At 48.3% G+C, this 17,028-nt stretch overlaps 1 protein-coding gene across 1 annotated transcript in view; it reads left to right on the top strand.

Moving 5' to 3' along the window:
• Positions 1-17,028, top strand: part of RNF43 (ring finger protein 43) — a gene marked incomplete at its 5' end in the record, with an annotated part of 62,779 nt that continues 45,751 nt past the window's right edge. The window contains one exon of the mRNA XM_082068551.1: positions 1-231. Coding sequence (XP_081924677.1) covers positions 1-231 — 231 coding nt within the window. The remainder of the gene's footprint in view (positions 232-17,028) is intronic.

The raw sequence follows: 17,028 nt of genomic DNA, 5'->3' as shown, positions 1-17,028 counted from the left end.
ATGAGTGCTGGCCCCCAGCTGCAGCTGGCTCTCCTCTGGCCTTGGCTGCTCATGGCGACGCTGCAGGCGGGACTGGGCCAAAAGGGGCTGGCGGCGGCGGTCGAGTCGGAGCGGGCGGCGGCACAGAAAGCCATCATTCGCGTGATCCCCCTCAAAGTGGAGCCCATCATACTGGAGGGGGAGTTTGCAAACGTCGCCGAGGTGACTCCGGCCGAAGGAAAACTGCTGCAGGTAAGAGCAGCGTTGTTTTACCCGCTCCGTCTGCCTCGCCCTCTCCCGCCCTCTCCCTGGTCTCTCCCCCGGTCTCTCCTTCAGCTTCAGCTCCCAGCACAGCGCGTTTGATTTTATTTCCTGGCTGCAGATGTCCAAGCGAAGGAACGAGGCGCTTTGTGTGTGAACCGTCCACCTGCACGTTTCGTTCCTTTGTGCCCCTGCTCGCTGGTTTGTGCAAACGCTCGATCCCCCGCTCGGTCACGGTCCGTAGCCGCGCTCGTATTAATGCCGGATTTTGGCTGTGGTCGGTTGATCCCATGGAGATTATTGCGTATCTTAATTGATGTTATAAAGCCGAGTGTGTTGAGTCACACGTTGGGACACTAAACATCCGTCGGAAAGCGTGACTTTTCGTGTGTGTGTGAGATCCGTAAGGTTTCCTGCTCCCTTCTGCTAACAGCGGGGCTCTGTTACAGCTCAAACACACCCAGACCTCACCCGTGGAATTACCCACCCTGCTGCCTGTTGTCGTGTGTGTTGCCTGTACCCGAACGGTGAATGTTACCCAGACTCCGCTTCCTGTGGTGTCACCACCGTGTGTTTTGATAAGTGAAATTAGTGCTGCTTTCTGACCTTTCCTAAGGAAAGGACGGCAGAGCATGTCATGAGATGCCATTGAAGGTGGAGCTGAGCGGTTTGGTGTCCCGCGCGTGCTGGTTTGAGCTCCGTTTCTCAAGACCTGGTCATTTCTGCTGGTAATTTGCTTGGTAGTCGTGCGCTTTATTCTCGAGAACAAGGAATGACAAAGCAGGCTGTGTTAATATTCCATCTTGGTTTTTGCACGGCGTTTTCCAGACTTGACTTGACAAATGTGGGATGTTGTAATATTAATTACGTTTGTAGTTTGGAAATTTAAATTAAAGCAATCAATTTTGTATAGTCCTATAATAAAAGAAATACAGTCGAGCCAGCTTTAGAACATGGGCACCTGTCTGAAAACGAAAACGGGCGATTTGCGACCTTTATAAAGCCTGGTTTTCCACACCTTTTGAACTACTCCAAACGAAAGCTGTGCTGTAAAACTATATATTTATATATATATATATAAAATACCTGAGACAAATGTACTGGAGGTCCTGTTCTGTTGTGAGGCAATGTCCAGGAAAGTCAATATTTATTCCTTACAAAAACGACAGCGGTGTTGCAACCGAGCGCAAAGGGTAGAGCGTGGCCCTTTTGGGAACGGGGGGCTGAAATCCCGTGGTGTGATGTGTGGATGTGTGTGGGTGACACACAGTGGGATGTTTGAACGTCCTGCTGTCACAGCTGTGCTGACGAGGTGCTTCGATTACTAAGTTGTGAGTAGTGTTGGGTTTACAAATGGGCTTCGTGCTTTAAAAAATCATCCTCAAAGCGGAGCAGCTTGGGGAAGCACCGACCTGAGTCTGCGCCGGGGGGGTTCTCAGGCCTCGACGTGTGCGCAGGTGATCGATCCCGCCCCGATCCGCCGGATCCAGCGCGGAAGATCCTCCGGGTCCGGTTTGAGGCGGCGATGTCGGGGATGTTTGTCCCGGGAAGGATTTGCCAGGTGTGCCGGGGACATCCCGTGTGTGTCTTATGGTGCCGTTTCCAATTCTGCCACTACACAGCGAAACTCGGAATGTAAAATGGCATTTCGATGGTTTGGGTCCTGATCCTGCGGTGGGTTCCTGCCTCTGCAGAGACAAAATGGGAAACGGAGCCCTAACTTAAAGTACGAAGTAAGTAAGAAATTATTTTAAATTCACATTTAGATAGTCAGATATAAAATACACCTGAATTAGGCTTTATTGGCACATCTCAGTTTACATGTGGTTGTCAACATCCCACTCTTCCAAAAACATTAGGTCACGCGTTTGACTTTGATGTAATGGGGATTCTTATTTAAAAGAACTTAAGCCTGGTCACATCTACCTTCACAACAGGTTCTGTGCATGCAATTTAGGTACATAACGTGATTATCTTGATGAGTTAAGGAAGTCCAGATTCTAGACCATTTTTGGATAGGTGGTCTGTGTCCTGTCAGACCCTGTAAGGTGCAATCGGCCCTCGTGCCCATCGCGGAACACAAACTGCAAACTGCCTGTTTCCAAAGCTGTGTTCTCTTAGTGCAGCGGAGTAAGGACATCGCTTCAGGGTAAGTGGTGCAGAACTAGCCCTGTATTCAAGTAAAGGTCTCTTTAACTTGTAATTATCTTCATAGTGTTCTGGTCAGTACACTTTTAGAAATACATTCTTAATTTAATATAGGGAATCCAGCACGTAAGTGATGGAGCCTCACCAAATGTACTTGTGCCAGAAGTAGCCAGCGCCAGGAGCAGAGGAAACGGCCTCAAGTTGCGCCAGGGGAGGGTGAGGTTGGATGTGGGGAACAATTTCTTCCCCAAAGGGCTGTGGGGCATTGGAACAGGCTGCCCAGGGCAGTGCTGGAGTCACCATCCCTGGAGGGTTGGACAGATGGACATGAGGTTCTCAGGACATGGGGCAGTGCCAGGGGTGGGTTATGGTTGGACTTCATGAACCTGAGGGTCTTTTCCAACTGAAATGATTCTATGAATCTAACATTTTTCTGGGTTTTGTCTCTCCCTGCCACGTTCTCTGGGCTCATCCACAGAAATGGATTTTGACCATAGTGTGTTACATTCTCAGAAGCCAACTTGAAAAATCTCTTCTTTACCTATAATAAAATAACTGCAATGTCGTGTTCCATCCCTTGCCCCTGTGGCCGGTTCTCTTGGTTTTGGGTTGGCGGGTGAGTGGTGGTTGTGCAGGCAGCCTTTGCCCTGCCTGCCCCTGCCTGCCCCCTCCCTGCCCCCTCCCTGCACCCCTACCTGCCCCCTCCCTGCACCCATACCTGCCCCCTCCCTGCACCCATACCTGCCCCCTCCCTGCACCCATACCTGCCACCTCCCTGCCCCCTCCCTGCACCCCTGCCTGCCCCTGCCTGCCCCCTCCCTGCACCCCTACCTGCCCCCTACCTGCACCCATACCTGCCCCCTCCCTGCACCCCTCCCTGCCCCCTCCCTGCCCCCTGCCTGCCCCCTCCCTGCACCCATACCTGCCCCCTCCCTGCACCCATATCTGCCCCCTCCCTGCCCCCTGCCTGCCCCCTCCCTGCCCCCTACCTGCCCCCTCCCTGCACCCCTACCTGCCCCCTACCTGCCCCCTGCCTGGCCCTGCCTGGCCCTGCCTGCCCAGCAGCGCTGCCTCTGGCACTCGCACCGCGCTGCTGATGCAAAGGGAGAGGAATTTCTCAGGTAGGCAGAGCCGCTTCAGACTTTATAGGTCAAAAAACCAACACCTTGGACTTCTGACAGAAATCGGCTTCAAGTGTGTTCAGAGAGCACATGCTCTGAGCATCGACTGTTGCCTCACACGGGAGAAACAGCATTGGGAACTCGCTTGCGGTTTCCAAATGGCTGGAAGTTGAGGGCGCTGGTTGCAGTGACCTGTGTGGCTCTGGGGAAAGCGGCGGCGAGCAGGAGCACAGGGCGAGGGGGATTGTCCCCTCTGCCCCACTCTGTGAGACCCCTGCAGTGCTGGTGCAGCTCTGGGTCCTCAGCACAGGACACACACGGACCTGCTGGAGAGGGGCCAGAGGAGCCCCAGGAATGACCCGAGGCTGGAACAGCTCTGCTGGGGACAGGTGAGAGAGCTGGGGGTTCAGCTGGAGAAGAGAAGCTCCGGGGAGACCTTAGTGCGGCCTTTCTGGACTTAAAAGGTATAAGACTGATGGGGACAGACTTTTGAGCAGGGCCTATTGCAATAGGACAACGGGTGATGGTTTTAAACTAAAGGAGGGAGATCCAGGCTGGACATGAGGAAGGAATTGTTGCCCTGAGGGTGGTGAGAGCCTGGCCCAGGTTGGCCAGAGAGGTGGTGGCTGAACCATCCCTGGAGACATCCCAGGCCAGGCTGGACGGGGTCTGAGCACCCTGAGCTGGTGAAGATGTCCCTGCTCATGGCAGGGGGGGCACTGGGGGAGCTGGGAAGGGCCCTTCAACACAAACTATTCTGTGATTACATGGAAAAAGTCCCCAAGAAGTCAGAAAACTGCCCACCCTTAGAGGTGAAAGAACCAAACCCTTTAGACAAGTAGGTGAGAAAGAACATCCTTGATCTCACTGACAACTGGCAAACCATGAGCAGCCCATGAACCCACGTGCCCTCTGAACTGCAGCTCCTGGTGCTGTTTCCCAGATCAACTCCCTTTCATATCATCCCTAATGCAATTTTTACAGCCCCCACTTTCGCTATTTTCACTATTCTTTTAGTGGATTTCAGGGCATAAATCTTAGTTCCCTTCTGGCCCAAAGCTCAGTCTTCACGTGATACTGGAGAGAGTTGACGGTGCTTGTTTGAAGACAGACAGGAAAATAAGGGAATCTTGGCAATCAAAGTCTTTCCAGAGCCACTGGAGAGACTTGAACCCAAATACTCTCCTATATAGAAGGCAAAGCAGTGATCAATCACTTCACATTCTCACGTGTAGAAAAACCTTATTGATGCGTAGAACAGTCCAACAGTTTTATTTAGCAAGTAGATAAAAGTATATAATCAGTTTTCCCAACATGCGTTATTTTACCGCAACTCTCACGATACTTCTGTTTCATTTCCATGTAATCTCAGCAGTTTCATAGTTACTTGACTGGAGGAGAAAGTCAACGCGCATTTACCCACCAAGCACGTTGTTTTAGCTTATGACTGCAGGAAAAAACCCATGAGAACGCAGAACAAACTCCCTCAAGGCTCCGAACCCCAAAGCAAGGGTTATCTTCTTACCCCTCAAAGAAATAAATTGTTAGAAATATAAAAGTCAAAGTCAATCTTCTAGTTAGGGTGGAATAAGTGAAAATCAGAGGAGGATCCCGAATCATTGTTTTTGGGTGTTGTGCACAATTCGAAAGCTGAAAATCAAACATATTCAGAAAAGAATCATGGTGCATGTTTCTGACACCAATGCTAATTAACCACTGGAATTGGTGCAACGTGATCATCCTGGAAATGGAGAGTGTTTCCGATGTTGCAACTCGGAGTGTGATTGGAGAGTTATAATCACCTACTTAACTGCTTAGAGAGGGTTGCGCTCCCAGCCCATAAGAAAGTAAATATATTAGTCGTCTTCTATACTGCTGGCTCCTGGATCAACAAAAGGATGTTGAGTGCATAATGTTGACAGAGATCAAAGAAGTGGGAAAGTCTAACGAAATGATAATGGTGACTTAAATTACCTGTGAATAAACTGGTCCGATAGCACAATAAGGGTGAGTTCAAAGAAGCAGTTTCTGCCTCTTGGAACAGGTAGTACTAGAGTACACAGAAAGAGATTCTTGACTTAGCGTTAAGTAACGTGCAAGAACTGACTCAAAAGCTGGCGAGAATTGAGCCACTTGTATTGACTGCAGAATAGGGAAATTCGCTGCCTAAGTGCCAAAAAGTGGAACTTGGACACAAACTTTTAAAATGGGAAATTGCACTAAAGTGGAACAGTGAGAATGGCTCTTACAGCCTAAAAAATGTCTTTAGATGTGACATAGATACTACTCAGGAAAGGAGAAGTTGTCTTGGGAACCACACAGGGCATTGAGTTGAAAAGGCAGCAGTAACTCAAGACAAATAGTGTGCGGGAAACTACGTGGGTCAGACAGATCTCTTAAAATTTGGACATAGAGCATTATTATAGGTTAGCGTAGGATACAGTATAACCTGCAGCGTGGGTTAACATAGTATTAGTGTAGGATGTAAGTGTATCTGAAAGGTGAGACACTGAAACCCAGATCAGAATGAGGAGTGTGAGCTGGAATTACGTGCTGGGAAAAGCTGAGCTTAGTGGCTGTTTCTGAACCTCTGTCCCCCTCCTGGGCACAGGCAGAGCCTGGGCTGGAGCTCTGCGGGCTGGCTCTTTCCCAGTCGGAAAGTGTGCGGTGGGACGCTGCTCTCTGCTTAAAAAGGAGTTTGAAGGACTTTAAAGCTAAATCTTCCGCCACCTCGCATGTTTCTTGAATGCTCTCCATGCACCATCTGGCGCTGGTCGTCATCCCGCTGGAATTATTTATGACACGTGTAGGTGCAGACCCACCCTGAAAGGAAGATTTTCAGTATTAAAAAGGCCACAGCTCTGGTGGCCCAAGTGATTTCATGGCGTGGGGCTGAAGAGAAGCAGCAAAGCCAAGTGCAGCAGTCTGCAGGTTAAACCCACAGCGCTGGGGGAGCAACCGGTACCATGCACAGCCAGTGGGGACAGAGCCAAGGAGCAAGGGGACATTGTGCAGCATCTCCCGTGTGAGGAAAGGCTGAGGGAGCTGGGGCTCTGGAGCTGGACAAGAGGAGACTGAGGGGGGACTCATTCATGGGGATCAATATGGAAAGGGGGAGTGTCAGGAGGATGGAGCCAGGCTCTTCTGGTGACAACCAGTGACAGGACAAGGGGCAATGGGTGCAAATTGGAACACAGGAGGTTCCACTGAAAGATGAGAAGAAACTTGTTCCCGGTGAGGGTGGCAGAGCCTGGCCCAGGCTGCCCAGGGGGGTTGTGGAGTCTCCTTCTCTGCAGACATTCCAACCCGCCTGGACACCTTCCTGTGTAACCTCATCTGGGTGTTCCTGCTCCATGGGGGGATTGCACTGGATGAGCTTTCCATGTCCTTCAACCCCTGACATTCTGGGATTCTGTGTGATTTCCCAAAGATAAACGCGGAGAGGGGTGAGATGACAGGGGGAAACTGGCCCCAGTCGTTTCCAGTGGCTGTGGCCAGGCTGGGTTTGGGGGCTGAATGGTGCTGAACCATTAGAGAAATCACTTTTTGTTCTGTGCCTCCATGCAGCTTTACCAGGCATTTTGTACAGATTATGGAAGTCTGTTCGGAATCTCATACAAATCCCTTATTTTCAAATGAAAACTTTCGGAATTATCCAAATCATACAAACATCACAAACTTTGTATGATCAAAGGGAGCTCTGGTGGATTAGACTTTATTTGGAACAAAAATTGGCATGCATTTTTATGTATCCTATCTCTGTAATTTTCCAGGCATAGAGCTCTCAAACATGCCTAAATGTTTGCCATGGACTTTCCCCAAAAGTCTCAGTCTGAAAATAAGCAAATTTGAACCTAAAAGGACAAGAGTAACAAATCAGTGCAATGGAAAATGTGCAGGGTAGTTTCATCTTCAGGTCTGGGTGTCTTCAGTATCATGAAATTAGTGTTGCAGGGGTTGCCAAGGGTCAAATATACAAAACTTTGATTTACAAACAAAGCAGACTTGTCAGCCGAACCTCAGTACAGGGGATATATCACACTCGAGCAGTGCACATTCATATTTTAGGACACTTTTGGGTTTTCATTCTGGGTCTGGAGATTAGACACAGGTAGGAGCACAGGCTATAAAATAGGCAGAAATGGTGTGGATGGTTATGGTGGTCTCTCCTCTCTGAGTTCCACGGTTTATTTTTTTAAACACCTGTTTATTTTCCCCCTATTTCCCCAGCTGTAAGGAACAGGGATGTCGTGCTGCCTTTCATTTGCCCATGACACTTTGAGTCTGCGTTAAGGAATCGCCAGCATCCAGCTGGCGGCCAGTCACTAGTGGTGTTCCCCAGGGGTCGGTGTTGGGTCCAGTCCTGTTTAACATCTTTATTGATGATTTAGATGAGGGGATTGAGACCATCATCAGCAAATTTGCTGATGACACCAAGTTGGGAGGGAGTGTCGACCTGCTGGAAGGCAGGAGGGCTCTGCAGAGGGATCTGGACAGACTGGAAAAATGGGCCGATTCCAATGGGATGAAGCTCAACAAGGCCAAGTGCCGGGTCCTGCACTTTGGCCACAACAACCCCCTGCAGCGCTCCAGGCTGGCACAGAGTGGCTGCAGAGCAGTCAGGCAGAAAGGGACCTGGGGGACTAATGGACAGGAAGCTCAACATGAGCCAACAGTGTGCCCAGGTGGCCAAGAAGGCCAATGGGTTCCTGTCCTGTATCCAAACCAGCGTGGTCAGCAGGACAAGGGCAGTGATCCTTCCCCTGTGCTCTGCATTGGGGAGGCCACACCTGGAGTGTTGTGTTCAGTTCTGGGCCCCTCAGCTCAGAAAAGAGATTGAAGTGCTGGAGCGGGTCCAGAGAAGAGCAACAAGACTGGGGAAGGGACTTGAACACAAGCCCTATGGGGAGAGGCTGAGGGAGCTGGGCTTGTTTAGTCTGGAGAAGAGGAGGCTTAGAGGTGAGCTCAGCGCTCTCTAGAACTACCTGAAGGGCAGTTCTAGCCAGGTGGGGATTGGTCTCTTCTCCCAGGCATCAGCAATAGGACAAGGGGCCATGGGCTTCAACTCTGCCAGGGGAAATTGAGGCTGGAGATTAGAAAGCAATTCTGTGCAGAGAGAGTGGTCAGGCATTGGAATGGCTGCCCAGGGAGGTGCTGGACTCACCGGCCCTGGAGGTTTGTAAACTGAGATTGGACATGGCACTTAGTGCCAGATCTAGTCAATGGGCTGGAGTTGGACCAAGGGTTGGACTGGATGATCTCTGAGGTCTTTTCCAACCCAGTCGATTCTGTGATTCTGTGATTCTGTGATCACATCTCACGCCTGGGAGCTTCGGGCTCGCTGCCAGCACAGCCTGGGCGCCCGGCGGCCAAGAGTCGGTTGGGACCTTTTCCTCTTTCTTTAAGGAGCGTCAGGGATTGGTTTTACCTCCAAACAAGGCACTATAACAAACGGGTTGGTGTTCCAAAGTAGTAGAGAGAATCTTGTCTGGCGAGCGCGGAGGTTGTGTGTGCTGCTCCTGGAACAGGTCACCAGGTTGAAGTGGAAGATTCTCTTCCCCCCGCAGCCACCTCATTCAAATTATCACAGATTTTGGGTGTGTATCCTCTTCCTCTGCAGCTTGAGACATGAATCATCTGCCTCCATCAACAGATGGATTCTCACCTCGTTGCTTCCCTAACCCGAAAGGGTGAGTTAAGGGCATTAGCGGCGCTTTGATCTCTCTTTTATTCTTCATCTCGGTAATTCGGTCTCCAGGGATTGAATGGGTTAATCTAATGCGTATTACTGTGCACAGCGTCGGGACAGTGGCAGAAATGGAATGGATGGTCATATACAGAAATTAAGACTAGGGAGTGGAATTAAACCATAAACTCCATGAAACACAATTTTTTTACCAAGTTGAGTTATTACACGTTAATTTTGAATGTAAGTAAAGCAGTTTGGGGATTAAATTTGCCATCGTTTGACAAAAGGTATGTGAATTCTAGTTCAAAATTGCACGACAGAACAGAATTTGGACGTCCTACATCTAAACCCCGTCAGGAACTGTTGTTCCATGGGGTCTCTGTTCAGCTGGGGACGGGATACGCTGCAGGAACCTGGGGAGACATTGGGACTGAGTTGGATCCAGATATGAATAATAAGTAGCACTCTGGTCCTATTACAGATGGGAGGTTGTTTTCCTGACAAAAGCCCAATATCAGAGCAGAGCAGGGGTGGGGAAGACACCAAAAGAGGATTTGGGGAGATTCCCACACGGGAGAGCAGAAAAGCCAACCAAGGAGATCTGGGTTGTGATGGGAGAATGTTGGTTCTTTCATTAGTTGCATTTTGTGCAGGATCCTGCACAAAAATGTTGCTTTCAAATTGTTTAAAAACAGGGAGCATCCTCAAGTCAAATAATGAAGAGGGCATGGTGGCAATTCCTGTCACCCCCGATGTCAATTTGAATTAATGCTTAGCAAGATAATCTGTTTAGACCACCATCCGGTGTAGAAATACAACTTCAGAAACCCTGCACTGGCCATGTTTTAAAGCAGTGAGAGAGCCGTCGTGTGTATCTGTTACTGCTTCAGTCCTGAATCACAGTACTTGCAAAATTATCTTAATAACTTTATTCACTAAGCCAGTTTTATTCCAAAAGAAGTGGAACCTCATGAAGATCCTGAAGGCTATGAGGGTTCCCCCTTTTCTGCTTGTCATGCTGCACCTCAGTTACTCTTTTGTTCTGTAAATACCTTATTTGAATAGTGGTCCTCATTTCTAGCCATGCTCTGGGTGCACATATATCCCTGAATGTCAGCACCAGAGATTTCTGTCTAAACATTTCCTCAGGGCCAAAAAATGTCACTGTCTTCCCCGTTATTCTATTTCCTCTGGTCTCATTCATATAAGATACCTCAAGTCATATAGTTCCACTCAGCTATTTTTTTCTACCCATCTGCTCTCTGAAGTTTCTTTTATCTTTTATCATTTTCATCTTCCCTTTTGCTCAGAACACTGTTTATTCTTGTCATTTTTCTGTATGTGGTCTTCTTGACCACTATTGGTGCACAAAATTGTTTAGACCAATGCCTGGTGGCATAGGACCAGAGGAAACGGCCTCAAGTTGCGCCAGGGGAGGCTGAGGTTGGATCTGGGAACAATTTCTTCCCCAAAGGGCTGTGGGGCATTGGAACAGGCTGCCCAGGGCAGTGCTGGAGTCACCATCCCTGGAGGGCTGGACAGATGGACATGAGGTTCTCAGGACATGGGGCAGTGCCAGGAGTGGGTTATGGTTGGACTCGATGATCTTGAGGGTCTTTTCCAACTGGAATGATTCTGTGATTTGTCTCCAGCACTTTGCTCTCCTCCATCCTTCTCCATGATCATCTGCTCTTTCTGTTGCCTCCTTTGAGTACATCTGTCCTGTGTTTTGTCTCTCAAAAGGAAGATGGCTGTACCAGAAACTGTTGTCTGCAAACTTTGTACAAAGCACATACCTCCACGAGCAACACAGATATCTGATTTGAGTGATGGACGAACCCCATGTCCTTGTACAACTTGCAGCTCCTACAAGCAGGACGTTAAAAAAGATCATTGCAATAATTCATGTAGGTTCTTGGTTGAGAAATCGCTGTGTGTTGTTTACAGCAGTTATACCTGGTCATGGCCTGAGTTGGTGCCAGCCCGAGTGTTCGTGCTCCATCGCTGGTCACCTCTTTGGCGGTTGCTTTCCCCATAAAACCAGGCCCGGAAATGCCCATGGGACAGGTCCATGCTCGGCCTTCCCCGAGGAAACCAGCCCCAGCTTTCTCTGGCTGAGTGGAGCATCTTGGCTCCATGTGACATTGTGGAACCCTCAAGCGGCCGGTGACTTTGGTGGGCTGAAGGGGATCAAGGGTTATGGGAACCTTCAATGACATCCATCCCACTTCAGAGAGCTGCCGGCCATGGAACCAGGACAGGAAGAAGCAACACTGGCCTCGGCCTTCCCCAGTAGCTCACTCAAAATGTCACTGTTGAAAAGACGCTCTCTAACAGTGACATCCATGTGTTCTGTTCCTGCAGAGATGTTGACTGAGAGGCCAAAAAGTTCTTCGCAGTTATGTTTTAATTCAGAAAGGGGAGTTACAAGAAATGGCAGAAGGTTGTTAAAAAGAATCTGAGAGGCCAACTAAGAGTTGCATCCTTGCAGCTGGCATGGAGGTACTGAAAGACACTACAGGAGGAATTGAGAGCTAATGTAACTCTCAAGAAATACTCTAAAAGGGTATCAAACATACCTAAAGAAAAGGGTAAGAAAGTACATGAAAGCATCCTGGGAAAGCAAAAAAATAATATATATATAAAATGAGAAAAAAGAGGAACAAGGTAAAAACACAGTGAGAAGAGGAAACCAGAAGTAACGTGCAAATGATGAGATAACTAATAACAGGTACTCTTCAGCCACATCAGAAGCAGAAAGTTTTCCTGGCAGTCTGTAGGACCTACACAAACCTGAAATGTAAAAGATGCACTTAGGGCAGCCAAAGCAATGACAGGAAAACGGATGCAATTCTTTTTGTGCTTTCATCTGTCTCAAGCTGAAATGTCTGTAGATGAGATGCTGATGTAGATAGACAAAATTAACATTATCGCTGGGATCAGACGGTGTTCACCCGAGAGGTGTGGAGGGTGAAATTGTTTAATCATTAATTATGTATCGTGTTTAAAATCACTGGAAGGTGGCTGATGTGATACGAGTTTATCTCTGGGCTCCAAGTCATCCACAAAAGCCCAGACCAGTGTGCTGTAAAATCCCTATGGAGCAAGCTGGTAGGAACTATAATGCAGGGTGTAATAAATGGATGTGAAGGAGTCAAGAGCTGTAACATTTGGGTAGGTATAGCTGAATTTCCAAAATGCATATTTTTGCTTTATTTTTATGCTCTTGTATTAACCAAGATACATCCCCATGTTGGATACTGTGTGAGGTTCTTGCCTAATATTCTTCTGGCTGGAAAATGGACAGCCAAAGGGTGACATGAAAAAATACGGAGAGTCATGAACAGGGCTTGACTCTTTATCTCTCTCAGTATGAAAACACTGGGATGTCACGTGGTAGTGCCGGGTTCAAAAGGACCGAAAGAAGCACCGTTCATAGTGCACAATTCAGCTGGAGGTTCCTTGCTGCAGGAACTGCTGAGGATGCTGAAAGTTTAGAGAAGTTCAAAAAACAACTGGAAATAATACATGGGATAAGATTCCATCAGTGGCTGTTAAATAACCGGTACCAGTTTTGCCTCAGTGGATAAAATGCAGCTTGTTTCTGGCTTGGAGAGTGTCCTGGGAGAAGCCTGACATGCTTGTCTGTTGGTACCTCTGCTGCAGAAATCTGTCGTTGGCAGCTGTCACAGGAAAGATCATGAGCTGGATGGATCTGTGGTCTGAATCCACGCTGCTGTTCTGATATTCTTGTGTTCTACAGAACCCCTTCCCAGCATCAGCCCCTCCAGCCCACCCTGCTCTGTTTGGGTGAGTCTCCGTGGAAAAACTGCCACCAGCACATCCTGCGGGTGCACGAGGAGGAGTGTGACCAGCAGGTCAGGGAGGTTGTTCCTCCCCCTCTGCTCTGGTGTGAGACCACATCTGGAGTTCTGGGTCCAGTTCTGGGCTCCCCAGTTTAAGAAGGGCAAGGAATTACTGGAGGGAAACCAGTGGAGAAACACAGAGATGCTGAGGGGTCTGGAGCATCTTTGTGCTGAGGAGACACTGAGAGAGCTGGGGCTGTTGAGCTGGAGAAGAGAAGCTGAGAGGGATCTGATCAATGGATCAATAGCTCAGGGTGGGTGTCAGAGGATGGACCAGACTCTGTTCATGGTGCCCAACGCCAGGGTGAGGGGCAACGGGCACAGACTGAAACACAGGAGGCTCCATGTGAACATGACCAGAAACTTGTTTGCTGGGAGGTGCCAGAGCCTGGCCCAGGCTGCCCAGAGCGGGTGTGGAGTCTCCTGCTCTGAGACATTCAAACCGCCTGGACCCACCTGTGTGATCTGCTCTGTGACCCTGCGTGAGCAGAGCAGATCTACAGAGCTCCTGCAACCCAACCAGCCTGGAGTTCACTGTCCATTACTGCACTGGAGCTCAGCTGTCCCTTCACTGAGAAGGCACTGTGCAGTTCCTTGGGATCTGTTATCACAAATCTCAACACGTGGCCCTCAGCTGGTGCTGTTAATCACTGTTTGATGCCCTTGACACTTCGGCCTTCACATCATCCTGCCTGTACCGTTTTTTAACCCTCCTTCCCCTCAATCTGCTGGGATTTATTTTTATTTTTTTAAATGCTCCTGATGTGATAGTAACTGTTGTAATGTAGCCAGGTGTGCTCCCTGCCTGTGTTTGTGAGCAATTGTACTCACCTAATGAAATATCAACCCATATGTTGCTATAGGTTCTTATTTTGCAGAGCAGCTCCTGCTCCTCAGAATGGCTGGATGGGCCCTGCTTGTATATTCTGACTTTTGTCCATCTTTGTGTCCAGCTGTGCGTACTTAGCGCCTGAAACGCGTAATTAATGGAGGAGGAAATCCAGCATTCCTTGGAAACAGCACCGTAACCTCACCCCAGCAGCACAGGCAGACAGTCCCGTGTGTGCTAGGGTCAAGCTGGCCGCATCTCATGAGCGCAGGATGAGACGTGGAAGTTCTTGGTTGTAAACCTTCACTACCAGTTCTCAGAGCTCTGTAGCTACATTTCGCCTCTTCATGATGGTCATCCCCCATACATTTGTTGTGACCCTTTGGAATAAAGTCCATCTTCCTGTCTGGCAGGTGTACCGAGATGTCTTTAAGATTTCTCAGGATCTTGTTTAAAAAAAAAAACACACACAAAACCCTCTTAATTTTTGTGAGTATTCTACACTTTTCAGTGCAGATTGGACAACTACTTTCATCCTGAATTGTGCTACCCCATCATGAACACTCCAGTTTAAGCAAAGTCCAGTGTTTGTACAACCAGCTTCTAGCAGGGTGGATAAGTATTATTTATTGACTATTTTTATTGAATTTTGCTTGCTGCACGCTCTCCATCTGTGATTAGATGAAGTGCTCAATTGCGTATATTTCTCCTTAATATCGGGATGACCTTGTTCCAGCTCTTCAGGAATAGTGAGAATTGCTCGGTGGACAACACTGCATGTGTCTCCTGTGACTCCTGGCTCGGTTCAGCCAGTGGGGCTTTAGAAATCTTGTCTTCCTAAAGAGAAATATATAGTGAAATATGCTTGATACCCTTTTATAATTTTTCAAGTATTTCTTGAGAGTTACATTAGATCTCAGTTTCTCCTGTAGTGTCTTCTTTATGGAAGACCTTGTTCAAGGGCATAGACTTTGGTCTAGTAGGACACACCAGGTCTGTAAGTCAGGCAAGAACTCTTGTGCTACTTGAATTTTGTAGGAATCCTAAATCTTTGGCATGGGAAGAAAGACCCCAATATTGAGTGCATTTGTCAGGAATTATTCCTATCTAACAACATTAGCCAATGCTGAATTATCTAATAGAACCTGTGGCAAAACACTGACAATTCTTTATACCTAAACCTTCAAGTGTTCGAGTGCACCTTGCAATCCCAGCTCCTGTGCTCCAGATTGGATATAATCCAGGTCTTACTCCTTCCACCTGTTTCTGCCATTTCTGCCCTTCCTCATCCCCATTTTGGATACAGACTCTGGCTCTTTGGTACCTACTGAAGTGTTTGGGTGGCGTATGTGCTCTGGGTGTTGGCTTCACTTTGTAATAACCAGATCTCAATAACAGTCAGATATTCCTGTGATTGAAATAAGAGTCTCTCTATGCATTAGAGAAAGGTGGGGTTTTTGCAGGTCTGTTGCAGGTCTATAATACCTCTCTTCTTGCCTAGGGAGTGCATCATGATCACCTGAGAACATCAGGAATCTGGTCACTAGGAAGGCCAGTTGATGTGTTAAGTCAAAAATAGTTCCAAACCCTTGCCAACCATACCATTGGCATTTTAAAATTGTCCAGGTAATGCCAAACAAGACGTTCTGAGGTCCTGTCTTTTCCGTTGTAAGTCGTGGAGCTTGGGAGCCCGGCGTGGGGAATGCCGAACATGTCAGGGGTAGCAAATGGCTTCAGCTGGCAGACCACAAATGGGAAATAGGGGACAAGAGCTGAGGGGACACATTGGAGAAGCCGTGGGGTTTGCAAAATTGACTGCTTCTCCTCAGATGCCAACAAGGACTGGGTCCATTGCCTGGAGCTCAGCGTGGTCCTTGCATTCCTGGTAAACACATCCTTGGTTCTGTAGTCTGAAGGATCAACTGATGTCTGTCTAACCCTCCTTCCCCTGAAAGCCTGCAAGACAAGGTGAGATGCGTTTGTGACGACCCTGCAGACGGCAGGACAGGCCGAGACACTGAAGCCAGAGTTATCAGGGGAGTTTGCCCATTGTGGGCCAGCTCACACAGAAGTCACGGCATTTGCTCCGGTCTGTCCTCTGACCCTCTAGATTTCAATGCCAGATAATGGTTGTTATTAGGAGAAGCCTGTCTCATCTCAGACCTGTTGTCCCTTCAGAGACCCATATTTCAGTGATTGTTCACTGGGACTGATGTGCCGTAACGTATAGATTACATCAGCACACATACCTGAGCAACTATTTCTGTCCACCTGAGGGATTTACATTTTTCTTTGACCCTGTGGTCCTAAAATTCTGTATGGAGCTTTGGTGAAAGAGTGATGACCTCTGTCTCAGCATCAGATCTTAAGCAGGGTCTCACCATCCAGACAGCGTGATAACATGAGCCTGTGGCATCTTGTTTATCATTCTAACCATGTTCTTAAATGTGACTTTCCTGGTAGCAAGTTCTGCCAGAGGGCAGGAAAGACCCACTACTAATTGTCTGATATCCAACGTCTTGATTCCCCCTTCCCAGATAAGGTTTCTTATATGCTTTCCTGAGGTCATATCTCAATTTCGCTGGAGCCAGAAAATAGCCTTTCCATTCCCCCCAGCCAACCCCAGACCTTCATGGACGAAGCGGAATGTCTCCTCAGACGTTTGATGTCAAGCAGACCATCTCCTTCCTGCCTGCGCAGAACCAAACCTGTCCGGTGGCCTCTGTTCATTTGTATCATCAACTGGGAGATAAGGAGGCGCAGTGATACCAGTAATTGCATCACATATTGTATCAGGAGATGTTCTGATACTGCCGAAGTGTTCGTGCCTCCAGCCATCAGTAGATTCCATTGAAGGTCAAGTTGTATAATGGCCTCTCCAGAGGACGTATCCATTCTTGGCATCTGCAGAGCTGGCATGTGGAGCTCAGTACCGTTGCCGATGCTCCCAGGAATGGTGCCAAATGAGGCAGATTGTGGTTTGCAGATGAATCTAAAACGCTTGAGCCGCCCCTCCCCACGGACATGTGGGGAGAGCCAGAGAGGGAATGACTGCTCGGAGTTACCTTCTGAATATGGATGTGGATTGTCATTTGAAGAATAAAATAAGATAACGTGATAGTAATTGCCTGTTTT

This window comes from Streptopelia decaocto (assembly GCF_964273445.1).
Source record: "Streptopelia decaocto genome assembly, chromosome: 18".
In the NCBI taxonomy this organism is placed as follows: domain Eukaryota; kingdom Metazoa; phylum Chordata; class Aves; order Columbiformes; family Columbidae; genus Streptopelia; species Streptopelia decaocto.
This window is presented reverse-complemented; position numbering and strand designations above follow the sequence as displayed.